Source organism: Talpa occidentalis, unplaced genomic scaffold (genome assembly GCF_014898055.3).
Source record: "Talpa occidentalis isolate TD23 unplaced genomic scaffold, MPIMG_talOcc4v2.1 talOcc4.9, whole genome shotgun sequence".
NCBI lineage: Eukaryota > Metazoa > Chordata > Mammalia > Eulipotyphla > Talpidae > Talpa > Talpa occidentalis.
This window is the reverse complement of record NW_023605305.1, coordinates 18,772,557-18,797,878: the sequence shown is the minus strand read 5'-3', so window position 1 is coordinate 18,797,878 and position 25,322 is coordinate 18,772,557. Positions and strand designations below refer to the sequence as shown.

General features: G+C 52.0%; 4 protein-coding genes and 1 non-coding gene across 6 annotated transcripts; 2 read left to right on the top strand and 3 right to left on the bottom strand.

The window, feature by feature from the left end:
* Positions 1-1,474: 1,474 nt before the first annotated feature.
* LOC119237406 (U6 spliceosomal RNA) lies at positions 1,475-1,581 on the top strand. The gene has a single exon (XR_005123331.1). It is a non-coding gene; the product is annotated as a U6 spliceosomal RNA (small nuclear RNA).
* A 1,358-nt stretch (positions 1,582-2,939) lies between these two features.
* Positions 2,940-12,482, bottom strand: EIF3I (eukaryotic translation initiation factor 3 subunit I). Its single transcript, XM_037498491.2, has 11 exons — positions 12,430-12,482; positions 12,258-12,350; positions 10,741-10,828; positions 10,024-10,089; positions 8,931-9,080; positions 8,722-8,849; positions 5,251-5,361; positions 4,760-4,849; positions 4,381-4,454; positions 3,240-3,332; positions 2,940-3,109 (listed from the first exon to the last, which is right to left on the bottom strand). The coding sequence occupies exons 1-11, from the start codon at positions 12,430-12,432 to the stop codon at positions 3,028-3,030; spliced, it is 978 nt and encodes a 325-aa protein (XP_037354388.1). The 5' UTR covers positions 12,433-12,482; the 3' UTR covers positions 2,940-3,027.
* A 39-nt stretch (positions 12,483-12,521) lies between these two features.
* TMEM234 (transmembrane protein 234) lies at positions 12,522-17,763 on the top strand. Its single transcript, XM_037498490.2, has 5 exons — positions 12,522-12,566; positions 12,864-13,015; positions 13,698-13,764; positions 16,661-16,753; positions 17,004-17,763. The coding sequence occupies exons 1-5, from the start codon at positions 12,551-12,553 to the stop codon at positions 17,087-17,089; spliced, it is 414 nt and encodes a 137-aa protein (XP_037354387.1). The 5' UTR covers positions 12,522-12,550; the 3' UTR covers positions 17,090-17,763.
* On the bottom strand, positions 17,743-22,494 carry DCDC2B (doublecortin domain containing 2B). Its single transcript, XM_037499762.2, has 10 exons — positions 21,957-22,494; positions 21,059-21,110; positions 20,561-20,637; positions 20,216-20,347; positions 19,786-19,932; positions 19,612-19,686; positions 19,293-19,315; positions 18,910-19,227; positions 18,417-18,517; positions 17,743-18,125 (listed from the first exon to the last, which is right to left on the bottom strand). The coding sequence occupies exons 1-10, from the start codon at positions 22,220-22,222 to the stop codon at positions 18,030-18,032; spliced, it is 1,287 nt and encodes a 428-aa protein (XP_037355659.1). The 5' UTR covers positions 22,223-22,494; the 3' UTR covers positions 17,743-18,029.
* Positions 22,495-22,596: 102 nt separating this feature from the next.
* IQCC (IQ motif containing C) lies at positions 22,597-25,137 on the bottom strand. 2 transcript variants are annotated; one of them, XM_037498489.2, is made up of 5 exons: positions 25,090-25,137; positions 24,597-24,740; positions 24,143-24,371; positions 23,827-23,945; positions 22,598-23,502 (listed from the first exon to the last, which is right to left on the bottom strand). In XM_037498489.2, exons 1-5 carry the CDS (start codon positions 25,129-25,131, stop codon positions 22,723-22,725), a joined length of 1,314 nt encoding a protein of 437 aa, XP_037354386.1. In that variant the 5' UTR covers positions 25,132-25,137; the 3' UTR covers positions 22,598-22,722. The 2 variants fall into 2 exon arrangements, with proteins under 2 accessions (XP_054547180.1, XP_037354386.1); XM_054691205.1 differs by lacking the exon at positions 25,090-25,137 and having other exon boundaries at positions 22,597-23,502; positions 24,597-25,076.
* Positions 25,138-25,322: the final 185 nt, after the last annotated feature.

Genomic DNA, 25,322 nt, shown 5'->3' with positions numbered 1-25,322 from the left:
CCATACCCATACTGGGTTTTTCTCACTTTTGCTCAAGCTGGTCTCTCTCCAGAGCGTATCCATGCTCTGCACACCTGGTGAACTTCACTGCCAGAACTTCAACTGGCCTGCCCAGGGCCTTCCAGGCAAAGCGAAGCTGACCCCTTGAGAACTAGGACTTTGTCTCCCTCCTGCTTCATGCCTCTGCATGGTGTAGGCTCTGACAGTAGCTTTTACAGGAGAAAGTGTTATCACTGCCCCAGGATGGCTGTCACCTCACCAACCAGGGAACCCTACTGGTGTAGGCCATGCTACTCATGCCATCTGACAAAGGTCCGGGCATGGGGAAGATTTCTGAAAAGTCAGAAAACTCGATAGCTGGCTACTGCTGCTTCCTTTCATTTGTTTGTGGCAGTTATCGAAACCATGGAAATTTTAAGTTTTAGACTAACACAATGAGTGTTGGCGTCAATGCCAGTTTCGGTAACGCACACCTCAGTAGTTTAAAAAAATGTACCTTCCAACATGACTGATAATGAAACGGTTTCCAATAATTCTCCATGTCCTCCAATTTGTGATGCAGTTACCATAAGTAACACTGAGTTCTCCAACAAACCACGCTTGGTAGAACTGATGGAACTGAGCCCGGTAAAAGTCCCCACAAGAGAAAGCCCCTGAGATGCCCCGGGAGGCAAAGTGGTCCGAGAAAAAAACACACCACATGCTGTTCCCATGGCACCGGGACCACCTGGTTCTAGATAGGAAATAGAAGGCTGCCCTCAATTTTACTATGCCTGTTTAGCCTTGTTTTAGTTACCTAGCTTGACCGCTTGAATCACAATATGTGTAGCACCTGTTTCTATTTTCTGAATAACATACATCACCTAGGAAAATAGGTAGCCATGTTAATGTAACCAAGCAACCAAGTTAATCATAGACTAGGAAAATTAGAAAAAGGACTGTGTACTGTTAATAATTTCTAAAACAATGTAAAAGTGAAATCACATGATTGCATGATGTAATGATCACATAAAGAATTTTGTTTAATAATTTTTATTTTTATATTCTCCATACAATTGCAACCCCCTTATTTTGACCCCAATCCCTCCCTTCCCCGCCCCTCACCCCCCATAGAGTGTCTCAGGTTCATAGTTTTTTGTTGATTTTGATTTTCACTTTCTTATAGTTATTCTTTTTCCTGGTCCCTTATTTAAGTTTTCTAGGTTCCTGCTATGAGTGAGACCATCCGGTATTTTTCTTTTTCTTTCTGGCTTATTTAGCTCAGCACGATCCCTTCCAGCGCCATCCATGTTGCTGCAAATTGCATGTGTTTATCTTTTTTGATTGCTGAGTAATATTCCATGGTGTATATGTACCACATCTTCTTGATCCAGTCATCTATTTTTGGCATTTGGGCTGTTTCCAAAGCTTAGCTATTGTAAACAGAAATGATCACATAAAGAATTTCTGATGTATAAATAAAAGACCACTGAGAGTGCTCGCTTCGGCAGCACATATACTAAAATTGGAACGATACAGAGAAGATTAGCATGGCCCCTGCATAAGGATGACACGCAAATTCGTGAAGCATTCCATATTTAAAAAAAATAATAAAATAGGGCCTCCCCGGTGGCGCAGCGGTTGAGCGCTGGGTTGCAAAGCTGCCCGCAGCCTCTGCAGTGCCAGTTCGATCCCTGGCTGCTCCCCGGCCACCGGAGGAGGGTCCCACATGGCGCGCAGACCTCTCCTGCCGCCCGCTGCTCCCCTCAGCAGTGTGCTTCGGTCCTTCTGCCTGCTCTGCTCCCCGCTCTGGCTCTGGTGAATTCTCTCACCCTCCCGTGCTTCTGACTGTACCCAGTGCTTGTATAAATAAATAAATAAACATAAATAAATAAATCTTTTAAAAAAAAATGTTTAAAAAAAAAATAATAAAATAAAATAAAAAAATAAAAAAGACCACTGAGACCCTCAGCAGGAGATACTTGCACCCTATCAAGTGTCAGTGTCTCCTCACTACCTCATCTACCTCATCCCCCCTCCCCTCACCCCTCCACTTCGCCTATGCCGCCTATGCGGCAACCTTGCGGAAACCTGGCCCCTGTCGGAGCTAGGACTCCGGCATCCTACCACAGAGGGCACAGCCAATACTCTCTCAACAGATGCCTGTGCGAAGGGAGAACACACTCCTTGTGGTCTGTGCTCAACCAGCCAGAACAGCAGCACAAACTCCAGAAGCCACTCTATGTTCTCAATCCCTTGGCGCCAGGCCTCGAGACTGTAACTCTCCACCCCACTTTCTCTCCTAGAGAGCCAACGCTCTGTTCAGCCTCCTTACCTATCTTCCTCTACCTCAGGTCTGTTTCTGCATTAGATCTGCCTGACTGAACCCTGAGAGGAGCATGGGAGAAGTTGTGACAGTGACAGAAAACAAGAAGACAGAAGACTCTCAGCCAACAGCCTCCAGGTCTCAGCTTCAACTCTAAGTGCCAGCCCCTTGGATAGTGGCTGAGGTGTTCTGAACGTCTTCAGGCCTCCCAGCACCCCTGGACCTTGACAAAGGTACCTGCAAGCCGACCTAGCCCCGAATACTGAAGCTCCAGGTTTGCAGTGTCCAAAGTGTAGGAAGAAAAGTCCAGACAATAAAGGTATCCATGGTTAGCATCAGCTTGCTGGGGTGCCACTGAAAAGGGAAAATTAGGGCCTCCCTGGTGGCGCAAGAGGTTAAGCATCAGCCAGGGAGGTGACACACATGCTCAGCAGACCTCTCCTGTCTCACCCGCTGCTCCCCTCAGCAGTGTATTTCAGTCGATCCGCCTGTTTTGCTCCCCACTCTGTCTCTGGTGAATCCTCTCACCTCCCCACACCTCTGGCCTGCACCCCAGCTCTTGTATGCATAAATAAATAAATCTTTAAAACCAACAAAAAAAGGGAACATGATGAAATAAAACCCCACAAAATACTGGCCAGAAATCAATTATTTCCAAATTAATTTATTTCTTGAATCCAAAACTTTCTGTGATTCCTGGTCCTGACGGGAGATCCAATTTCTTAAGCCTCAAACTCAAATTCAAAGTACTGTGGGTCGAAGTAGTGGATGCGGACATAACCATCTTCTCCACCGCTGCTGTAGCTGGAAGGACAGAACCAGGGGCCCGTCAGATGCCTGCTCTGGGAAAGGCAGGCCTGAGGGCAGGGGGTAGAGGGTGGGCTGTGGGGCAGAGACTGGACCCAGGCTGAGCTCAGTCCTTCACGGGGCCTACCTCTTGCCATCAGGATGGAAGGCGACACTGTTGATGGGCCCAAAGTGACCCTTGACTCTCCCAAACTCTTCTTCAAAGGCCAAGTGGAAGAACCTGTAAGAAGGGACAGTTAATTCACTCTCCATCTCCTTCCAAAACACTTCAGAGATACCACTCCCCAAGTGCAAGGAAACTAGGATAAGGGGAAATGAGTATGAAGTTGAAGTTGGGGAAAGACTGGACCCCAACACCAGTCTGAACACACAGTTAACACTTCCTTGCATGTGCTCGCTGCTCTAAGGGCTCCACAGCTATCAACAACTTTATGAGGGGGCCTCCCTTGTGGCACAAGGGGTTGGGCACAGCACTATGAAGCAATCCGCAGCCTCTGCAGCATGAGTTCAATCCCTGGCCGGCCAGGGAGAAATCCACATGGTGCACCAGACCTCTCTTGGCTCACCAGCTGCTCCCCTCAGCAGTGTATTTCAGTACATCTGCCTGTTCTGCTCCCTACTCTGTGTCTGGTGAATCCTCTCACCCCCCCACACACCTCTGGCCTACACCCCAGATCTTGTATGCATAAATAAATAAATCTGTGGGGAAAAAAAAAAAAACAGGGCCTCCCTGGTGGCACAGCTGGTTGAGCACAGCACTGTGAAGCTGTCAAGCTGTCCGTAGCCTCCACGGCACCGGTTTGATTCCCACCTAGCCCGGGGAGATTCCCACATGGCACGACAGACCTCACCTGTCTCACTCACTGCCCCCCTCAGCAGTGTATTTCAGTCAGTCTGCCTGTTCTGTTTCCCACTCTGTCTATGGTGAATCCTCTCACCCCCCACACCTCTGGCCTGTACTCCAGTTCTTGTATGCATAAATAAATAAATCTTAAAAAAAAAAAAAAAAAAAAAACAATTTTATGAGGCAAGCACATTACCATGGTCCCCAGTACACAGTTGCCAATAGGTGGGCACAGAGAAACACAATGTGTCTAGGGCCTCCAAGGGAGCCAACCTCTCCTGCTCTAACTGCTCTCACGTGTGGTCTCACTGGAAGGCCATAAATCTGTTGCCAATGATATAAGGGAAGTCTGTGTCCTGGTTCGTGTCCAGCACGAAAGACATTCCATGAGGTTTCAGTTTGGAAGAGCCTCCTCCCCCTTTACCTGGCCTCAAACTTGCCAATCCTGGTGGAGGTTGTGGTTACATCCATGGCCTCCTGACCACCGCCCAGCACCACCTGAAGGAAAGAAGATACTCTGGACAGGCCCAACAGGCAGGCAAGTCCATTTTCTGCCCCTCCCCACATAAGCTTCCCCATCAGGCTGGAAGGACACTAAGGATAGGACATGAAGAGCTACTTTGCTTCCTGCTGCCCTGTTCCCTCGGGCTTCCCCATCATTCAGCTTGGTGGCTGGTCAGGGACTCTGCTCACCAGCTGACACCCTTCCCCAACCAGGGTTTGCAGCTTAACTGCTAGACAAACACCTAGACCCTGGAAGCAACCAGATACTTGAACAGAAAGCGGAGGTAAGGATCCCTTACATGGTCATAGTTGGGAGAGAGGGCAGCTGAGTTGACGGGGCGTTCTGTCCGGAAGGTCTTCTGGTGTTCAAGGGTTGTGGAGTCAAAGAGCTGAAGAGAGAAGATGGGAAAAATCTGTGAAAGGCGGGCCTCCCCGGTGGTACAGCGGTTGAGCGCTGGGTTGTGAGGCTGCCCGCAGCCTCTGCAGCGCCGGTTCGATCCCCGGCTGCTCCCCGGCCACCGGAGGAGGGTCCCACATGGCGCGCAGACCTCTCCTGCCGCCCGCTGCTCCCCTCAGCAGTGTACTTCGGTCCTTCTGCCTGCTCTGCTCCCCACTCTGGCTCTGGTGAATTCTCTCACCCTCCTGCGCTTCTGACTATACCCAGTGCTTGTATAAATAAATAAATAAAAAAAATCTTTAAAAAAAAAAATCTGTGAAGGGTGCCTGCTTTAGGGAGTCAGGCAAGTTGAGAGCCATACAGAGGGGGAGTCAGACCCTTGCCCGGGCTCACCTTGGCTGTGTTGTCCTTGGAAGCAGTGACAAACATGGTCATGTCCCTGGATAACTGGATGTCGTTGATCTGCCGGGAGTGCTCCTTGACATTCACCAGTACCTCTCCGGACTGGGAAGGAAGAGCGAAGATCTGACAAGACCGAACCGCACTAACCCACAGCTCAGTCAAGCTCCCTACTGTGTCTTATCCCATCGAGGGGAGGGTTCTGGGCTGTACTGCCCGGGTGTCCCCTGAATTATCATTTACTCCTCTCCCAAGCCCAAGTTTCTGTCTTAACTTGGCCCAGGTGTACAAATTTCCTAAACATTTAGAAAAACACATGCCTCTGATGACAAACCTGTGGACCTAGGAATTCACCATTTTACGGTGGCAGAGATGTCTGAGTTCGTTCCTCCTTTCAACAAATACTCGTTGAAGAGCTATTATTTGCCAAGCATGGTACTAAGCACTTGACAATGGCTTCATTTAATCTCCACAATAATCCTATAAAGTGGGTATTTCAATGGAAAAATTTAAAAGACACTATTAAAGTTCAGAAAGGTGATGTGACTGGCTGGGCGCATACCCAAGAGGCAGAGAGTCTGAGCTCTTCCCTCCAGCGTCTCCATTAAGTCCACGAGGATAGTATGTCCATCTTTGTTTGGCCTCTTTAAGGGCCACTTCATCTCCTGATTTCCCTTCCCGCTAAACCACCTGATAGACTGTAGTAGAAGGAGCAGAGTTTCAAATGCTACCCTTTAAAGAACTTCTTGGGGGCTCCAAGGCGGCACAAGGGGTTAAGACACAACCTACAAAGCTATCCACAGCCACTGCAGCACGAGTTTGATCCCTGGCCAGACAGCTCACCCACATGGTGCAGCAGACCTCTCCTGTCTTGCCCACTGCTCCCCTCAGCAGTGTATTTCAATCTGCCTGTTCTGTTCCCCACTCTGTCTCTGGTGAATCCTGTAACCCCCCCGACACCTCTGGTCTGTACCCTAGTTCTTGTACGCATAAATAAATCTTTAAAAAAAAAAGAACTTCTTGGGCCTCCCTGGTGGAGCAAGGGGTTAAGATGTAACCTATGGGGCCTCCCCGGTGGCGCAGCAGTTGAGCGCTGGGTTGCGAAGCTGCCCGCGGCCTCTGCGGCGCCGGTTCGATCCCCGGCTGCTCCCCGGCCACCAGAGGAGGGTCCCACATGGCACACAGACCTCTCCTGCCGCCCGCTGCTCCCCTCAGCAGTGTACTTCGGTCCTTTTGCCTGCTCTGCTCCCTGCTCTGGCTCTGGTGAATTCTCTCACCCTCCCGCACTTCTGACTGTACCCAGTGCATGTACAAACAAAACAAACAAACAAATAAATAAAACATGCCTCTCTCTATATATATTAAAAAAAAAAGAAATTTAAAAAAAAAAAAAAAAAAAAAAGACGTAACTTATGAAGCTTCCACAGCCTCTGCAGCACGAGTTCAATCCTCCGGCCGGCCAGGGAGCAACCCACATGGTGCAGCAGACCTCTCCTGTCTTGCCCGCTACTCCCCTCAGCAGTGTACTTCTGTCAATCTGCCTGTTCTGTTCCCCACCATCTCTGGTGACTCCTCTCACCTCTGGTCTGTACCCTAGCTCTTATATGCATAAATAAATCTTTTTTTTTTTTTAGAGGCATGTTTTATTTATTTGTTTGTTTGTTTTGTTTATACATGCACTGGGTACAGTCAGAAGGGCAAGAGGGTGAGAGAATTCACCAGAGCCAGAGCGGGGAGCAGAGCAAGCAGAAGGATCAAAGTACACTGCTGAGGGGAGCAGCGGGCGGCAGGAGAGGTCTGCTCACCATGTGGGACCCTCCTCCGGTGGCCGGGGAGCAGCCAGGGATCGAACCGGCGCCGCAGAGGCCACGGGCAGCTTCGCATCCCAGCGCTCAACTGCTGCGCCACCGGGGAGGCCCTGCATAAATAAATCTTAAAAAAAAGAAAAGAAGAAAAAGAAAAGAACTTCTTGGCCCCTCTATCTAGCAAACAAGATTCCAAAAAGCCCTCTGCCTGGGGTCACAGGACAGGGACTATGTCTTAGACTCTGTTGTGATGGGCACCTGGCCTGTGCTCTATGAGCACTTTTTTGTAAAGATTTTATTTCTTTATGCATATAAGAGCTGGGGTATAGGCCAGAGATGTGGGGAGTGAGAGGACTCACCAGGGCAGAGTGAGGAGCCGAACAGGAGGATCTACTGAAATACACTGCTGAGGGGAGCAGCAGGGAGACAGGAGAGGTCTGCTGCGCCATGTGGGTAGCTCCCTGGCCAGGAATTGAACTCGGGCTGCAGTGGCTGTGGATAGCTTCATAGTGCTGAGACTTAACCCCCTGCATCACCAAGGAGGCCCCTGTAAACACTCTTTCTGGATGACTAAAAGATCTGAGCTGTGTCTCACCCACAACAGACTCTCAGGAACTTTCTTTGCTTTACCTATTCAGTAGAAAGAATGTTTTCTAGTCTCCTTACCAGCGGAGACATGTGGTAGGGACGTATCTGACCCCCACATTTCAGGAAACCAGCATCAGCTCCGTAGTCTGGCTGATCTGGGAACACAGATCAGCAATGCTGTGTGCTAGCATCAAGCATTCTCTAAGCCTTGACCTTGCTTCCTGTTTCCTTTCTGCAGGTGGCATGGTGCCTTTGGGCAATCAGTGCTTACTGAGTGACTGGCCAGCTTTTCTGGCACTGCATTCCAGCATTCCCCAGAAACACAGGCACCCACACCACAAATCTGAGACTGGACTTTACCCTTTCCTCACCCTCTCTATCCTATAAGTCTCGACTCTGTCATTGTCAGATTCTGACAGTGGCTATTACCTACTTCAGGTCTGTTCTACAAACTATAGCCTGCAAGATTTCTAAAAAGAAAATGTGATAATTGATAACTATTTAAAGACTCCCTACAGTCTAAGGGAAAAATCAAAACTCCTTACCTCCCAACACACAAAAAAATCTAATCCCTGTCCACTAACACCATGTACCAAGGATACCAGTTTCTAATTTTTGAAAAATGTACTCCCTTAACTGTGCCTTCCCTCCTAATACTGTCCTTCCTGCTGGAAGCCCCATCTCCTCTGTGACAGAGGGCACTTTGCGCACTTGGCTGAGGTCTCTATGGTGGCACAACGCACAAGCTGACTTAGGCTGGCTGTTTGAGAGTGTCTCCCCTGGGACCAGACACATGTCCCATTCATTTTGTCCTCAGAGCCCAGCCCAGGGCCTGGCAGTCAGTGGAAGCAGGAAAATGCTTCACTGTGATCATTAGTAATGTATTCTGAGTTCTCTGTGACAATTTTTCCAACTTCTGATGTCATTTGACAGGCTCCCTGAAGTTATATAACTTGCCCAAGATCACACAGGTGGTAAGTGGTGAAACCTGCCTTTCTGCACCTGAGGGCAGTACTCTCCCGCCCTGTGTAGGGAATCACTCTAGTGGTCTCAGGCCCGACCCACCCCTTACCTTGGCGCTGTACTGGTTGAGCTCTCCGCTCTCGTGGCCTGCAATGATGCACTCTCCCAGGGGCCCCCAAACAGCACTGGTGATCTTGGAGTCATTGCAAGGGATCTTCATGTAGGGCTCGTTGTTGTCTGTATGCACAGCAGGTGTCAGGCCCTGGGCTCTGCAGCCACTCCCTTCCCCTGAACCTTCACCCAAGCCCCAGCCCTCACCAATCTGGCTTGGATCGCGAAGGTCAAAGAAGCTCACAAAGCACTGGTAGCCCATCTGCTTGTCGGTGGAGAACATGATGATGTTGCCCCCAAAGTCAAAGCCACAGGTCCGGACAGCTGAATTGGTCTTCAGTAGGGCCAACTGCTTCCCTAGGATGAGGCGGAGTCTGGGTTACCCCTGCCATCGTCAGTTGGGGGAGGAACACTTCGTACCTGCCAGGCATCAGTTCTATTCTCCTACTAATAACCTCTACCCACCACCATCCTCTTCCTCTGTGCTTTGGGTCATGTCTTGTAACATCTTCCCCATAGCCCCTCCTCAGATATCCCACTAACAAGGCATGGTTCCAGTAGACAGCAATCTGTCTTCCCCTCAGAATGCGCCCTTCACAGCAAAGACTGCAAGAATTTCTGTGTCCCCAGTGCCCAGCAAATATTTACTGAAGAGAACAGCTTAACAGACCCCCTGTCTTCAGCTGCAGCACCGTTAAGGGTCCCCACTGCTACCTGAGATTGCTAACACAAAACTCTAAACACTAAACACAGACCATCACTCTGCCAGCCTCACGGCCCTCTGCAGCAGACCAACCCCACAGCACGCTGAGTCCTTCAGAACAAAACTAGGCCTCTGGTTTTGGCACTCAAAGCCTGTTCTGGTCCTAGCCTGCCTCATCTTCTCCACTGTCTGTTTCATTCTCCACGAAGCAGGAACTCCCTCCAGATCAGATGACTTGGACGTGACACTTGTTGTGCTTTCATTCCTGAATGGGCCAAAGCAGTGACCTCTTTCTCATCCTTTAACCCCCAGCTCATATGACATTTATCTTGGGAAATCTTCCTGGGCTGCTGTCTCCACTCCAGAAAACTAGATGCCCCCCCTTCCTGGCCTTCCATGGTATTCTATGCTTTCTGTAACATGCTTTACGGCTTACTGTCATGCCTCTTTTCTGATTTCTTTCCTATTTTCTTCTGTCTCTTGTTTCTTGCACCAGGAAACATCTTTGGATTTATCTAACTCCGTAAAATCTGTTCACTTCAACAGTATACTATAGGCCCTCAGTGTTTGCTGGAAAAAGTGAATACTCAGGCTTACCTGTTTCACAGTCCCACAGACGACAGCTGTTGTCAGCTGAGCCGGTAAGGACATGTTTGGTGTCCCCTGAAGAGTGTTAAGAAACATGACCAAGGGCCTCCCTGGTGGCGCAAGGGGTTGAGCACAGCGCTGTGAAGCTTTCCGCAGCCTCTGCAGTGCAAGTTCGATCCCTGGCAGGGGAGCTACTCACATGGCACAGCAGACCTCTCCTAACTCACCCGCTGCTCCCCTCACCAGTGTATTTCAGTCAGTCTGCCTGTTCCGTTTCCCACTTTGTCTCCAGTGAGTCCTCTCACCTCCTACACCTCTGGCCTGTACCCCAGTTATTGTAATCATAAACAAATAAATCTTTAAAAAAAAAAAGGCATATATAAATAGTAGACTACCATTCAACTATAAGAAAAGATGAAATTTTGCTATTAAAAAAAAGAAAGAAACATGACTGAGTTCACCTGAGCCCTTGTCTTCTTGGGAGCCCAATGGAACCACCGCCCTGGTCAGCTCCAAGAAACCTTTCTTCCTCTCTTGCCCCAGAACTTCCTAACCCCTTCATACAGGAACTTGTCCTGAAGATTCCCCTACCAGTGAATGGGTTGGGGAGCAATTAAGTATATTCTCAAGACCCACAAACACTTCAAATTCCCAACCTCCAACTCAGCAGCCTCTCCAATGCTGGCAGATCCCAACAGCTGAGACTATGAGGAAAAACAAGGATACAGTCGGCGTCTACACACCACACAGCTCCAGTATGGCCCATGTAGGTGCCCAGCCTCTCGCCATTCACAGAGTACCACACATTGACGATCTAGAAGAGTTAATGAAAACGTGACAGAATGGCACACATCCCAGCAGAGCAGTGGCTGCCTAATTTACCCTCAGTAGGCTTTAGCCAAGCCAGATTCTGCCCTCTCCTGCCCATCTCAGGAAACAGCAGGTTAGTGAGAAGACCAAATCCTAGTTTTTCCTCCTCCCTGCAGGAAAGTAACAGAGCACTTGTTAAAGTGTTTCCATTTGCCTCTGTGCCATCCCTAAAAAGAATAAAATATCAGGGCTTTCCTGATGGCACAAGTTCAAAACCTGGCCAGGGAGGTGACCCAGGTGGCGCAGCAGACCTCTCCTGTCTCCCCCACTACTCCCTTCAGCAGTGCATTTCAGTCAATCCACCTGTTCTGCTCCCCACTCTGTCTCTGGTGAATCCGCTCACCCCCACATCTCTGGCCTGTACCCCAGTTCTTGTATGTATAAATCTTTTTTTAAAAAAAGAATAAAATATCAAAACGTGCCTGTGTAAAAAAACAGCAGCTTTAGTACAGTGGAGGCAGTGGTAGAAGGGAAGCCTGGTTCCAGTCCCTGCTCTGTACCATCTCACTGTATTATCTCAAAGACACTGCTTCTCCTCTCTGAACTGCAGTTTTCCCAACTGTAAAACAGCCGTGACAATAATGCCGTCTTCAAGGGGTAGCTGTGAGCTCCAATAAGATGATATGTAAAGAATTTAAAATATAAGTGAGTAACATTAATGAGGCATTTCTGTGGCCCAGGTGCTGTACTAAACACCTTATATGGATGATCCTGTTTAACCATAAAGACAAACCCATGAGGGAAGTACTATTAGCAGTCATATTTTATAAAAATACAAGTTAGAAAGGTGAATTGATATGCTCAAGTCACGCTGCCAGTAGATGCAGGAGTCAGAATTTAAATCAGGTTTGTTTGGTTTCAGAGCTCCTGCTTTTAACCACTGAAGTTAATTTCCTCCTTATGGAAGAGGGGCTGTCACTGAGTGGCAGGTGGGGCCCAGAAGCACAGACTGAAATGAGACCAGGGACACCTTCATGAAGTCCTCTGTGTTCCATGCTGCTCATGGATCTGCTTTCCCTCCTAAAGATGTTCTGTCCCCCTGTCGTGGTATAAAAAGTCTTCCCAGGAATGGTCTCCCGTCCCTTGGACGAGCCGACCCTTGTCCCCGCCACCCTTCCACAATGCTTTTCTTTCTGGCTACTCTCTCCTACCAGCTGGGTCCTTACCCACCTTTTCTGGCAGAAGGTTCTCGCCCACCTACCCCGAGGAAGGCCTCTCTCTACTTCTCTTGGCTCCCCTCTGAGGGCAAAACTGGCTTGTCCACCCACTCACTGCCCTGGCAAAACGAAGTCGCCCTTCACCCGGGCCCCGCCCGCCGGCCCACCAGCCAGCCCCCCGCCCCCGCCAGCCCCCCAGCCCCCGCCGAGGCTCACAGGGTCCTTGGCCACGGTGAAGAGGAGGTCGCCCTCGCGGTTGTACTTAATCTGCGTTATGGACCGCTCGTGGCCCTGCAGCAGGATCGGCTTCTGCGGGGACAAGACCAGCGTGTCAGAGCCCAGAAGCGGCCCGCGCCCCACCCAGGACCCCCAACTACGGGGAACTCACCATCCCGGCGGAGAAGCAAGGAGGCGGCAACGTGACGGGACCGGAAGAGGCTTGGAACCACTTCCGGATTATGGATCCCGCCCCCTCGTCGCTCCCGGAAGTAGAAGGAAGCGGCGTTGCCATGGCGGCGTCCCTCGGTGGGTAGGCGGCCCCGCCCCTGACGGGCTTCCCGACCCCCGGCCGCATTTCATTCCCTCTCCACCTACACCACCTGGAGCGGCCGCTGGGCCAACCCCAAACCCGGCTTCATCTCCCCGCCTCCCGCGGTGTGCGCGACCCACTAGTCACACAGGGGCGTCGAGAGCGGAGGCGGGTGGGGAGGGCGGCTAGCTGAGGATGGGAGTCCTGGGGAGGAAGCAGCCGGGAGGGGAGAAGGCTGGGCCCGCGGGTGGCCGTTTGTGGGGTGGGGAAGGGTCACTCGCATCTCCATCCAGGGCAGGTGCTGGCTCTGGTGCTGGTGGCGGCTTTGTGGGGTGGCACACAGCCGCTGCTGAAGCGCGCCTCCTCAGGCCTGCAGCAGGTTCATGAGCGGACCTGGGCCCGGCAGCTGCTGCAGGAGATGAAGACCCTCTTCTTGAATACTGAGGTGCGTCCGTGAATGGCCCCTGGAGTCAAGTAGATCTGGGTCAGAATCTGGGCCCCGCCACTTACTCCCTAGAAACTTAGACCAGCCACTTGTCCTTCTGGAGCCTCAGTTTCATCATCTGTAAAATGGGAATAACAGTAACCATTTTTAGGGCATTGGAGCCACTTCGAGGATACAGTGAGGTGAAGCACATAAAGCACTTATCACTGGGCCTACTGCACCATTAGTGCTCGATGACTGCTATGGTTATCATGTTCCTCCCAACAGACCTTCCCAGAGGGAAACTTGGGATTCAAACTGGCCCTGGGGAGGGAGGATTAAGAAGGATATAGAGAATTATCTCTGATCCCAACGCTACCAGTCTGGTGGGAAAAACAAGACAAGTCATAACCATCCCTCAGGCCTAAGGGCTACAAAAGAAGCAGAGCTAAAGTGCTGCACTTAGGGGTCTGGGGTGGGGGTAAGTAAGATAGAAACTAGCAGGGTTGAGGGAGAGACATTCAGGGCAAAGCATGGAGTTCAGTTTTCCCTCTGCTCTGGAAAGGTTCTTTCCAGAAAGCTTGGTATCCCCTGGCCCTCAGAGCTGCTCTTCCCTACAAGGAGAGGCATATCTAGAAGCTTGGAGAAGGCAGCGCTGCGCAGTCAGGCAATCACACTGACTGCAGATTTCTTTTGTTTCCAGTACCTGATGCCCTTTTTCCTCAACCAGTGTGGCTCCCTTCTTTACTACCTCACCTTGGCATCAACAGGTGGGTCTCTGGCTTGAAACTGCCATGGTTGGGGATGGAGGCCTCCTGGAAGAGTCTTTTTGGCGAGAGAGCCTGAAACACCTTGTCCTATGAGTTCCTATGAGGGACAGTCCATTTTCTCTGGTTCCCTCTTTGCTGGTTGGTAGGAGCTGCCAGGGCTGGCCTGAAGGCAGGCTGTCTTGTGCAGCAGCAGAAGGAAGAAAGTTCTTTGTGCTGCGCCAAGGGACTGGCTTGGACAATCCTTTTCACTACGTGCTACCCACCTGACCTTGAAGAAGTTCCTTACTTGAGTCTTGGTTGGAGATAATGGGGTTCACAGCATTGTGAGGATTAAATTAAGTGTATGAGAAGCATCTAGCTGATGACCTGGCGTGCTCTGTAGTTGTTCAGCAAATATAAACTTCCTTTCCTCCATGTTTGCTGACTGCCCTCTCCAGTAGCAGATACCGTGCTAGCTTTACAAAATGTATTCCATTCCTCTCATGACCCTGTGAAGCAGATGTGATATCCCCACTTAGGAGGTGAGGTGACAGAATTTTGGGCAACTTGTGTCACTTAAGTCCAACTCCATGTCAGTGTAGAAGGATTTGGTTTTTATTTTTAAAGATTTATTTTTATTTATTTCTGCACACAAGAGCTGGGGTGTAGGCCAGAGGTGTGAGGAGTAAGAGGATTCACCAGAGTGGGGAGCAAAACAGGCTGATCTACTGAAATACACTGCTGAGGGGAGCAGCTGGTGAGACAGGAGAGATCTGGTGCTCCATGTGGGGTTAGCACCCTGGCTGACTGGGAATCAAACTCATGCTGCAGTGGCTGGTATAGCTTGATAGCGCTGAGACTTTAACCCCTACACCATCAGGGAGGCCCCAGTGCAGAAGGATTTGAAGCCTTTATTCCTGAGTTTATGCTCTAACCTCCCTGCTGTGATTTCACTCTTCTGGGTCTTACTTGAAGCCCCCAAGGGACTTGAGGGGAGTTTGGACCCCAAATTACTCTGGGGAGCCCCTCAGAGGTTATAGGGAGGCAAAGGGATAAGCCGACCTCCAGACCTGCTGCCTTGGTGTCCACTTGAGTCCATTTCCATCTGTTTTCCATGTTGGGCTTCTCTTAAGACTCCGTTTAAGAGAAAGTTTGCAAGCCTCTGCACTTCTTGTTGCCCAAGTTGCTGAGCCCTCTGCCCAGCTGACCACAGTTACCCACTTTGAACAAACTGAGATAAATCCTGTTATCACCCACTCTGCCTCTGTCACTTACCACCCGGCCATTATAATAATCAGAACAGTAGTCACTGTTCATTCAGCATCTGCTTCAGCCGGGAACTATCATGCTTTGTCATAGTTTATCTTACAGCGACCCTGAAATTGTGTTATCTTGCTGTTACTGTTTTACCCATGAGCACAGGCTGAGTCTCAGCCACCTAGCCAGAATCACGTAGGGAATCTGCTTTATCCCGTGCCCTTGCTGTTACACCATGCTGCTTCCTACTATGCACCTACTATGGAAAGCTTAAGGAAGCTTACTGAATAAGTTTCTCAGATAGGTGGCACCAGCCATGGTGGACCCTCACAGGGGATAAGGAGCAAGACGTTCTCTCCTCTCCTGAAGCAGATAAGGCCTGGGAGTGCTAAGAATGTGGTGAGGAGTCAATATGAACATCCTGGTCTGCCTGGCAGTAGGAGTCTTGTAAGCAAGTAACTCAACTTCTCATTTATCCATTAGTAGTGTTATTTTTTTTGCATGTGTGTAGCAAGCTTACATGAGATCTATCCTCTTAGCAAATTTTAAGTGTCCTAAGTTTAAGTGTAATAAATTTTAAGTTAACAGTATTGTTAACTTCATTAGTCCTTTTTCCCCGTTTATTGGGTGTCAGTCCTGGGTGTTTCAAAGCTAAGGAACAGATGCTGGACTACAATAACTTCTACTTAATGCCAGCCCCAGGGGCCCTGTCCCTAATGGGCACCTGGCCTCCCAATTCCCATATTCCCCCTTTTCTCCTTTATCTCCCGAAGCCTGGAGTCTGAACTGAAACAAAAACAAAATGTACTTTACCTGCTGTTTTGGTTTGTCCATATCCACTTAGTTCAGTAAAGGCACAGGTTTTGGAGTCAGGCTGCCCTCCTCAATTTGCTTCAATTTATGTGACTTCTTTGAGGCTTTGTTTCCTTTATCTGTGCAAGATGATGATAATGCTCCCCATGCAGTGAAGATAAAATGAGATGTACAGAAAGCATCGAGCACATAGTGTGTGCTTAATGACGTGTTCATGCGCTCATTCTACTGCATCCTTTGGGCTTGGGGCGCCTGTCTGTCAAGGTCTTGTTGGAATCTCGGGAGCTCTCTTGCAGTGCGGATACCAAATCCTTATCAGCAATCCAAGGTGGTCCCAGACTTTGTATTTTAGATCTTTGTTCTGCACTCTGGCAACACGGAATTTGGAGTTGGGAGACCTAGGTTTGAATCCTGAACATGACTGTGACTTCATTTGGAAAATGGGACCACATGATATTTTTTTTTTTTTTAAGATTTATTTTATTTATTTATTTATATATACAAGCACTGGGTACAGTCAGAAGCGCAGGAGGGTGAGAGAATTCACCAGAGCCAGAGCAGGGAGCAGAGCAGGCAGAAGGACCGAAGTACACTGCTGAGGGGAACAGCGGGTGGCAGGAGAGGTCTGCGCGCCATGTGGGACCCTCCTCTGGTGGCCAGGGAGCAGCCGGGGATCGAACCGGCGCTGCAGAGGCTGCGGGCAGCTTTGCAACCCAGCGCTCAACCGCTGCGCCACTGGGGAGGCCCACGTGATATCTTTTTAAAAGGGATTTTCGGATGACAAAATGAAAGTGCCTTAAACGCATTTTTTTACATCTCAGAGATTCTCTTCACTCTGATCACTCAGATCTGACGCTGGCTGTGCCCATCAGTAACTCTCTGGCCATCGTCTTTACTCTGATCGTGGGGAAGGTCCTTGGAGAAGATATTGGTGGAAAACGTAAGTCAGGCCATTGCTGTCGGGGAAGCAGCTTCTTGGGCTTTGACACACCTGGTTCTCACCCAAAGCCATTTCCCGTGGGCGGGTGAGGCGCGGCCCCTTTCCCCTGCAGCTCTTCCACTTCCTTGCGGCCATCTGAGTTTCCTTCCTCTGGACTGACCAATCCCATTTGAGGCTTTTCCTCAGCCCTCCGCCAGCTTCCCTGGCATGGCTGAGTGCATAGCCCCTCAATTTCTACCCATTCTCCCAGGAGCATTTGCAGGCATGGTGCTCACCGTGACTGGAATTACACTCTGCATCATAAGCTCAGCGAGCAAGACCCAGGGGCACCTTTGAATGGGACGGCGCCACCCTCCACTCTGCTGTCTCCAGGAGTCCCTGGGCCACGAGGTGCAGGCAGATGACCTAGCACTTCTCCCCTGTAAGCCTCAGCTTCATCCCTGATGGGGATACTGGCTACCTCATGGATGGAAATAAGAGAACAAGAGTAAAAGGGTTTTATAACTTTCAAGTGCTGTTCGACAGCCAGGATTTAGCACAACAGACAAGACTTTGCACTCACCCTTAGCAACCCTTCTGCCCCAGCAGCTCTCTTCCTGCCGCCATATCAGGCGCCCAGCATAGCCACTGTTTACTGTGATCTGGACCATCACAGCAACAGGGGGATGAACTGCTGAACTCCAGCCGGCTGCAGCCTCTGAGCCAGAAATGTAAACAGGAGGCCTGCAGGACTCCGTCAGAGAGCCTTGGCTGGCTGGGGGTGGGTTGGGGAGAGATGCTGGTGGACCTGGGGGAACGGCAGAGACAGGGAGCTAAGCTGTCCATAGCTTTGCTTGTTCTACCCATGAGGCCGGTGGACATTCCCCAATGGCCCGCCCCTCAAACAGAGAAGAGATACTTGTGAGCCACCGCACTGTCTGACTCTAGCACATGGTGCAACGCCTGGCGAGTGAAAGCCTGTAATAAATCGGCAGCAAACAGATGGAGGTTGGTAAGTTTTCTTTTATTGTGATAGACCCGCTCCCAACTTGTGCTCTCCTGCCCAAGCTGGCTGATCCTTTCTCTGGCCAGGGAGCCCCATAGGAAATGGCCTCTGCAGGAGGGCTACTCTGCTCAGAGAGGAAAAGACTGGGCTGTGGGTTTAAGAGCAGAGTGGGGAAGGGCTGAGCAGGCTGCAGTGTACACTATGAACCCAGGGAGGTGCTGGTTCATCCCAAACAGGCTTCTGGAAGCTGCAGGGTGGCTGTCCCCAGGTCTTGGCTGGAGCTGCTGGCTTTCAAGAGGATGGGGTTGGGGCTGCAGCTGAGAGAGCTGCCCCAGCCTCAGGCTGGTTTTCTGGCACCAGGGCCTCTTCCACTGTCTGTGCTGCCCTCTGGAGGCAGAATGGAGCCTTTATTTAGCATCCCATGTCCAGGCTCCAGCCCACAGCCTCGTGGTCCCCACCCAGGATAGAAGAGACTTTAGCAACTAGGACCTGCCCTCTCATATAAAGGGTAGGAAGTCAAAAGGAGTAAGACAGAAACACACACAGCCACCAAATGTGGGAAGTTGGTGTCTGAGGAGAGACGGTCTCAGTGTCAAGGGGCAGAACTGTTTCTGGTGCCCAGAGCTCCAGTTTCCAGCTCAGGACCAGTCCCAGCATACTGCTTCCGCCACAGCCCACCTGATCCAAGGGCTCCTCTGTCCTAGTGTCTTCATCTTCTGCTACTTCTGGTGCCCCTGCCGTCTCCCTCCTTGGGTGGGGTGCACCGTATACTCCCCTGACTGCGGATGAGGAAGGCAGTGCTGGCTGATGCCCAGGCTCAGGCACCCTTAGCATTCTCTACCTTGACCCTCCCCCTCCAGCCCCTGAAGCTTGCTTCACGCTGCTCACTACCTCAAGCCAGGCCTTTCACTCCCAACCCGTCCCTTCCAAATCCCACCCCTGAAGACTCATTGCTTTGCGTCTCCAAGTGCTGCTTCTCATAACATCAAGTCCCTGTGAAGAGATTTGGGACTGGCTCTGCACGTAGGGGAGTAGGAGGCAGACGTGCTGAGGTCAGAGCCAGCTGCTCTTGGGCATTCTACCCGCTGGGCCTCCCCCAGAACAGCAGGGCCCATCTTGTGTTGCTGTCAGAGGGTAGCTGAGAAGAGCCTGGGTCCCCAGGACGCCTCACCTGATGAAAATGAGAGAGTGGGAAGCTGGCTTTTTGGCTGACTGGCCTTCTGGGGTCTGGCATAGAAAGCAGATGACTCGGTTGGTCTTGGTTCCTTCAGGGAGGGCTGGCTTGCCTTTGGCTTGGGCTTGTGGGCTTGTAGAGGGATTGGGCTGTGGGTGTTGATTATTCTGATCTTCTCTACTCCCAGACCAGGCTTGAGTGCCCCTGGTGCCTGTGGGAGACCAGGAGGGGTGCCGTCCATCTTCATAACCTGCATCCCCCCTCCCTGCCCTGTTTCCATCAGGCTGCCGTGGCCATGGACTAAGCAACTGATGCCTGGCACTCAAGGGGCCCAGTGTAATCAGGCAGTGTCCCCTAACCCCCCACCAATGCTCACTGGCTCATTTCTTGAGAGGGCTCAGATCTGGGGTTAAAAGGGGCGCTGATGAGCTCCTTTAGGCTCTGCTATGCCAGAATATGCCATGTCTCTCTCCCAGCATCCAACCTGGCATAGAGCGTGGATGAGCCAGCCTTCAGGCCAGGCTCTGGTCTGGGCCCTGCCATTCAACAGGTGTGTCACCCTGAACAGATTACTTCACTCCTTTGACCTTCAGTCTCTCCTCTGGAAAATGGAATAATAATTTCTGCTTCACAAGCTTATTGAGAGGCTAGAGTGAGATAAAGTCAGAGCCTATGCTGCAGGCGGAGTCAGCTGATCACCCTCCTCCCACCCCAAGGGCCTCCTCCTCACTTACCCCCTGCTTATAGGGCCTAGACTTCAGATCTGGGGGATACCTGCCATGAAAAAAGAAAAGGCTTGCAGCAGGCAGGAGGACAGGGCTTAGGGCGGCTTCCTCCGCTGACCTGCTATTTCTCCACCTCGCACGCACGTACCAGCACCCCCCGGGCGGTGAGGGGCTGGGCACCAGCAGCTCCAGGTAGGGGAGGGCCTTGAACTCGTCCTCTCCAACAGCCACATAGTACTGGCCGCTCACCAGTGCCTCCCCTGCTGACAGTGGGAGCCCTTCCATGGTGCAGAGCCTGAGAGAGGAGGAAATAAGGACCAGTGGGCAAGATGCCTGCTCATATTCAGTGGACTATAAGGGGCGGGCACAGCTATTCCAAGGTGTCCTCCTGGTCCCAGGGTCAATCACCCAGGCTCCGCCCTACCTGCGAGGGTTGGGCTTGGAGGCCTCTCCTGTGGCATGGCAGGAAGTCCCATGCGGGGAAACATGCTTTCCTTTTGCCTTTTAATCCTCTGGAACAGCTTAAACTAGTGAGGGGTACGCTGGGGGACTTTGGGCCTCCCAGTCACCATACTCACTTGCACACAGCCCCGCTCTTCAACTTGGCCTTCTCTGTCAGGAGCTTCAACACCGTTTCCCAGTCTTTACTGGCAACCTGGGACAACTTCAGGCTAAATGGGGGACTTGATAGGTCCCCATTCCTGAACACACTGGGACAAAGAGCAGCCTGGTAAGGTGGATGGTCCCTAGGACTGTGTGTGAGAGGAACAGGCTGGCACAGGGGGCCCATTCTTGCCCACCAAGCATCTTGGACTTCTCTGCCCCCACCACTGACTAGAGGGTCCTGGAAAAAAACCACCCCCATTTTCTTGGTCTCACTGAATCAAATATTTCTGCCCCTCCTCCCCAACATCAGCACTCACTGGATATGGCAGGGAGAACCTGCAGGTAGCTGCCATCCAAGGTCCCCATCACACTGGTGGTGAGTCACAGGAGGACCCTAAAATCCAAGTCAGGGCCCCAAATCAGGAGTTGAGGCCTGATTTGGGTTGTCAGTCCCAGGTGGGGAGGGAAAGAACCAGTGTCACAGGAGAGGGAGCAGGAGGTATGGGCTAGTCACACCCTCCACCAGAGGGTTCTCTGCCTCCCCTAAGTCACATTCTAACCCATCCCCTGCCCCCTTGTGTGTTTGCAGCATCTTTCCTTTGACAGCCACCTTATCCTGGAGATAAAATTAAAAGCTGGGAAAGGAGCAAGGGACAGTGTCTTGAAATCCTGCACCCCAGCAAGGAGCGGGTGTGGAGGAACCCTGTGGAACTGGCAGATCCTGCTGTCTCAGGGCCAAACTTCCCAGACCAAATCAGGGCAATCCCAGGGGGGTGGGGAGACAAGGCTGGGGGCCAGCCTGCACCAGGACTCACTGGCGGTCTGCTGCGCTCTCCTCCGGGGTCCTTCCCTCCAGGGGGCAAGTAGCTGAAAGGACAGACAGGCTACAGGTCATCTTGGGGAGCCTGGGCCTCAACAGCCCAGTATCAGCCAGGACCCCCTTCCCGTTGGAACATTCTCAGGTATCTCAGCCCAGAAACAGAAGAGGCATTGAACCTCCCTTAGGGCCTGGGTCAGGCTGAACATTCAGACTGGTCCCACGGATACAAACCACACAAATTAAAAGAAATCAGTTCACTAAGCACTCTACTGTGTCCCAGGAATTTCCTCATTCAGGAGGTAGGTGGTTTTATCTTCTTTTGCATGACTCATCTAAGGTAACACAGAAGTGACAGAGCCCAGATTTGAAGCCTCTCTAGCTCCTGACCCCTTGCTCCTTAAGTGAGATGAGTAACCTCAGCCTTGAGCTGAGCAGGACTTAGAAGCCAGCTGAGCTGAAAGTTCAGCTTCGCCTCCCACCACAGCCCAGTCCTCAGAGGGGAACAGAATGCCTCCGCGCAGCTGGAGGAGGTGGAGGGTGGCGTTAGAGTGCCTGGTGGTAGGGCTCAAGCAGAGTGTTTGGATGAAGGGGCTTAACCGGTTCACATAGGCTGGTCCTGGCTCATAGGGGCTTAAGCATCAGTGTCAGGCTTGGACTTTCACTGCGGCGCCACCGTGTCTACTTGTGTATTCTTCGCAGGTTACTTCACTGTCTAGTTTCCTCTAAAGACACAGGAAAGATCACCCCCTTCACGGGGCCGCCGTCTCCCATGAGCAAAGTGTAACCTGCCTGTATGTGGACAGTCAGCACTGCGCCGGCGCTGTTGCCACCAGAGGGTTCTCTGCCTCCCCACCTTCCTCTCTAGGTCCTGCTACCAACCCCCATCCACTTACTAGAGCTTGCGGAACGGTTCGAAGCCAGCAGCCACATACTGTCCCCCGTTCTGCAGGTCTGCCAGGTCAGTGACACGGTGGCCATGACGGGGCGTGTAGAGGGCACGCACAGCCAGCGGGGCCTGCACTGCTGCTGTCACCTCACAGAGGAAGGTCTCCAGGGTGGGGAAGCGGCGTTGAGTCACCACCAGCTGGCGGCCGGGGGAGAAAGGGTCCCCATTCCGGTAAACCACCACCCTCTTAGCCACTGGACTGCCACCTGCCATACTGTGTCCTCTCTAGAGACGCAGAGCTGTTGCCAAGCAACTAAGGCAGGGCCGGGAACAGTGCCAATCCGAGGTCCATTCTGTCCTCTTACTGAGGAAGGCAGGGAGAGCCTCTGGCAAGAGCCAAGGTCCTCAAGGACCTCATGAGAGTAGGGCAGGTGTGATCCTGGGGCGCGGGAGAGGCAGCGACAGAGATCACACTGAAACACGGGTGTTCCAGTACTAGAGGGAGGGGCTCTCGGTCTCCTGCCACTCTGTAGCCCAAAGGCTGAGTTCAAAGGAGGATTAGCTTCAGGGGATGTTCCCAAGGAGAATGGCTAGTCTCCTTTTGTGTGGCTCCCAGTCAAGAGGAAGGCCCAGAGTCTGTCCTGACCAGAGGTGGAAATGAATGCAATCAGGCTCAGAGTCCAAGAAAACCTTTATTCTCCCCCAGGCTCTCCACTCATTGCCCTTTCATAGCATCTCCCTTTGGCACCTGGTCTTCCTCTGGCTCTCAGGGTCTAGCCCGGCGGTCCTGTTTTCCACAGCCTGCCCCTCCAGTGGTCCTCGCCTGTGTGGTCTGACCCTGGTGAAGATGGTTTCTCAGGTGACCTTGAGATCCATGGTCTAATCCTCTGTTGTTCCCACACTTCATGGCTAGGGCCACTGGAGCTTCTATCTTTGGAACTTTTATCACTAGGGGCCTGGCCCTTGGGTGGTTTAGTCCTCCAGCAACCCAGATCACCATGCTCTGGCCCTGCCAAAGTCCCATCCCAATGGTCCTTTGAGAAGCCCAACTCCCGTGGCCTAGCTCTTTGGCAATCAGGCTCTTTGTAGTTTGACCCTTCAGATTTGTCCTTAACATCTGGGTCCTCACAGAGTACAGGTGGCTTTGTCCTGCCTTTTCCAGGACAGAAGTCTTTGGAGGACTGGTCCTCCAGGAGTTCTGTCAGTTGCAAACAACTCCCTCCCAAGAGCAGTTTGCCACCATCTGGCTCTTTTGTGAGCTTGTTCTCTGTGGCTGGATTTTCTGATAGTGTGGGCTGCCGTGGTCCAGAACTCTTGTGGCACAGGTCCTTGTATTTGGTCCCAGCAGTGGTTTTGCCTGTAGTAGCAAGTCTTTCTGGGGTTTCATGGGGTTGTGAGTTGAGTCTCCAGCAAGAGTCACTGGCATAGTCTGGCTTTCCAGTGGTGCTGTCTCTGAAGAAGTGGTCTTCCAGGGATAGACTTGGTTGTGACCTCGCTCTCTCATAGGCCTGGCCTGCTTCTGGGGATCCCAGTGTTTCTTTGAGAAGTAAGTACTGTTGGGGGAAGAGAAGAAACACTGTACCCAGAAGGCTGGCTTGACTATGGCAGAAAGCTTTTCTTTAACCCCTCCTTTTTGGCCCTCAAAGTGCAGAAAGCACTCCAAACTAGGGCCTCCCTGGTGGCACAAGGGGTTAAGATACAGCACTATAAAGCTATCTATCGGCAGCCACTGCAGTACGAGTTTGATCTGTGGCCGGCCAGGGAGATACCCACATGGCACAGAAGACCTCTTCTGTCTTGTGTGCTGCTCTCCTCAGCAGTGTATTTCAGTCAATCCGCCTGTTCTGCTCCCCACACTGTCTCTGGCTAGTGCCTACCTCCTTACGGCTATTGATGGCCTGTTGTAGCCACAGCAGTTCCATGGCCAAGTGACTGCAGTGATACTGGAGCTCCTGGAGCTGAGTCTGGTTATGGGGCAGCCTTGGCCCTGCAGCTTCTGTGAAGGAGGGAGAAAAGAAGGGAGAAAAGCTTTGAGGGGTAGACAAGAGGGCACTGGCCTAGCATTAGACACTGGCACCTCCCCCTGCCCCCAACCAGGCAGAAGAAAAAAGATAGTTTATCTAGCACAAACTTTCACACTCAGATGGGAAAGCTGAGGGTCAGAGGCTTGCCCTGATCTAGGCAGAGAGTTACCTGGGTTGTCCATCCTTGAGGGATTCTGGAATTTTCTGCTCTGCTCATCTTGAAGCCAGGGGTTGTCATCTCTGCAGAGACTTTCTGAGTTTGCTGAACCCTCTCCTGACTTCTTCACCTTCTCTAAGACAGTCTCTTTCTCAGGATTTTCACACAGGAGGTGACTCCATTGTTTCTGCTCTGGATTTGGCACCCTCTCTCCAGCTTGCCAGGTTGAATGGGATGTTGCCTTTTGAGAAATGAGACGTGTATGAGAGGCCTAGGACTAAAACCTCCCAAGTATGTGGACAACATAATTTAGCAAATTGGTGAGGGTTAAGGATTGGGGTGTGAGATGAATCTTGTGACACTTCCAGTGAGGAAAAATTTGCCAGCAGAAGGATGGGTTTTACTGTTTCCACGAGTCACCTGCCCAGGTCCTTCCTCGCCCTCCTCCCCTTGGGGTGTGTACTACCTGCGAGGGAAATCCGGGCCTGGGAATCCAACCCTCAGTCCACTGGAGTGTGCCCAGATCACCCTCGATCTCTTGTACAACAGCCTCATATTCAGCTCGCAGACTCTGGAACTGGCGTCGGACCAAGAAGCCTCGTATGCAGGCCTGGTGTAGAGAACCAGGGGAAAGAAAACCTTTTCTCACTCCCCAAAGCGGGAGCATCTTGGGGGCGGGGGGTTCTCCAGAAGCGGTCATCCCAGAGAAGACCCGCCACGGGGAAGGGGCTGGGTGCCGCTGTGCCCTGGGCTCCGGGGAGTCGAGGGAGCACGCCGGGCTGGATACTGTTCTGGTGGGAGTGGGGGCGCGCGGGGAAGTCCGTGGGCCCCGGCACGCTTCAGGGCCGTGGGGTGGGCACAAGGTAGGTGACTAAACATGACAGCCCCTCTCGCTCAAAGGCCCCAGATCGAGCACCCGCGGGGCGGGTAAGTCATGTACACCCCCACCCGCTCCGCACCTGCAGCGCCGACACCTTCCGAACCAAGCGCTCGCGCTCCATCCGGGCGCCAACTGCCCGCTGGCGCCTGCGCAGTGCGTCACTAGTCCGCGCCGCGCAGGCCCCGCCCCCGCCCCCGCCGTCTCCAGAGCAACCTTCGGGTCTCGCGCCCGCCGCTCCCCGCCGGCCCGCGCCGCGCCTGCCGCTCCCGCCCTCGGGGCCGCGGGCGGACCAGCGCCCCGGAGCCGGCCTCC

What these genes read in the sequence shown, in the direction of transcription:
- EIF3I (XM_037498491.2), bottom strand. An exon ending in GTGGTGTGTAGACGCCGACT is followed by an intron (nt 10,090 to 10,740) that starts GTATCCTTGTTT and finishes AACACTCTTCAG; the next exon opens with GGGACACCAAACATGTCCTT. An exon ending in ATTGGCAAGTTTGAGGCCAG is followed by an intron (nt 3,333 to 4,380) that starts GTAAAGGGGGAG and finishes CCCTTCTTACAG; the next exon opens with GTTCTTCCACTTGGCCTTTG.
- TMEM234 (XM_037498490.2), top strand. An exon ending in CCCTCTTCTTGAATACTGAG is followed by an intron (nt 13,016 to 13,697) that starts GTGCGTCCGTGA and finishes TTTTGTTTCCAG; the next exon opens with TACCTGATGCCCTTTTTCCT. An exon ending in CCTCACCTTGGCATCAACAG is followed by an intron (nt 13,765 to 16,660) that starts GTGGGTCTCTGG and finishes CTGATCACTCAG; the next exon opens with ATCTGACGCTGGCTGTGCCC.
- DCDC2B (XM_037499762.2), bottom strand. Translation starts at nt 22,222, where the DNA reads ATGGCAGGTGGCAGTCCAGTGGCTAAGAGGGTGGTGGTTTACCGGAAT. An exon ending in AAGAGCGGGGCTGTGTGCAA is followed by an intron (nt 19,933 to 20,215) that starts GTGAGTATGGTG and finishes CTCCTCTCTCAG; the next exon opens with GCTCTGCACCATGGAAGGGC. An exon ending in CAGAGGAGCCCTTGGATCAG is followed by an intron (nt 18,126 to 18,416) that starts GTGGGCTGTGGC and finishes TTCTGCCTCCAG; the next exon opens with AGGGCAGCACAGACAGTGGA.
- IQCC (XM_054691205.1), bottom strand. Translation starts at nt 24,830, where the DNA reads ATGACCGCTTCTGGAGAACCCCCCGCCCCCAAGATGCTCCCGCTTTGG. An exon ending in GGCCCGGATTTCCCTCGCAG is followed by an intron (nt 24,372 to 24,596) that starts GTAGTACACACC and finishes ATTTCTCAAAAG; the next exon opens with GCAACATCCCATTCAACCTG. An exon ending in CCATCAATAGCCGTAAGGAG is followed by an intron (nt 23,503 to 23,826) that starts GTAGGCACTAGC and finishes TTCCCCCAACAG; the next exon opens with TACTTACTTCTCAAAGAAAC.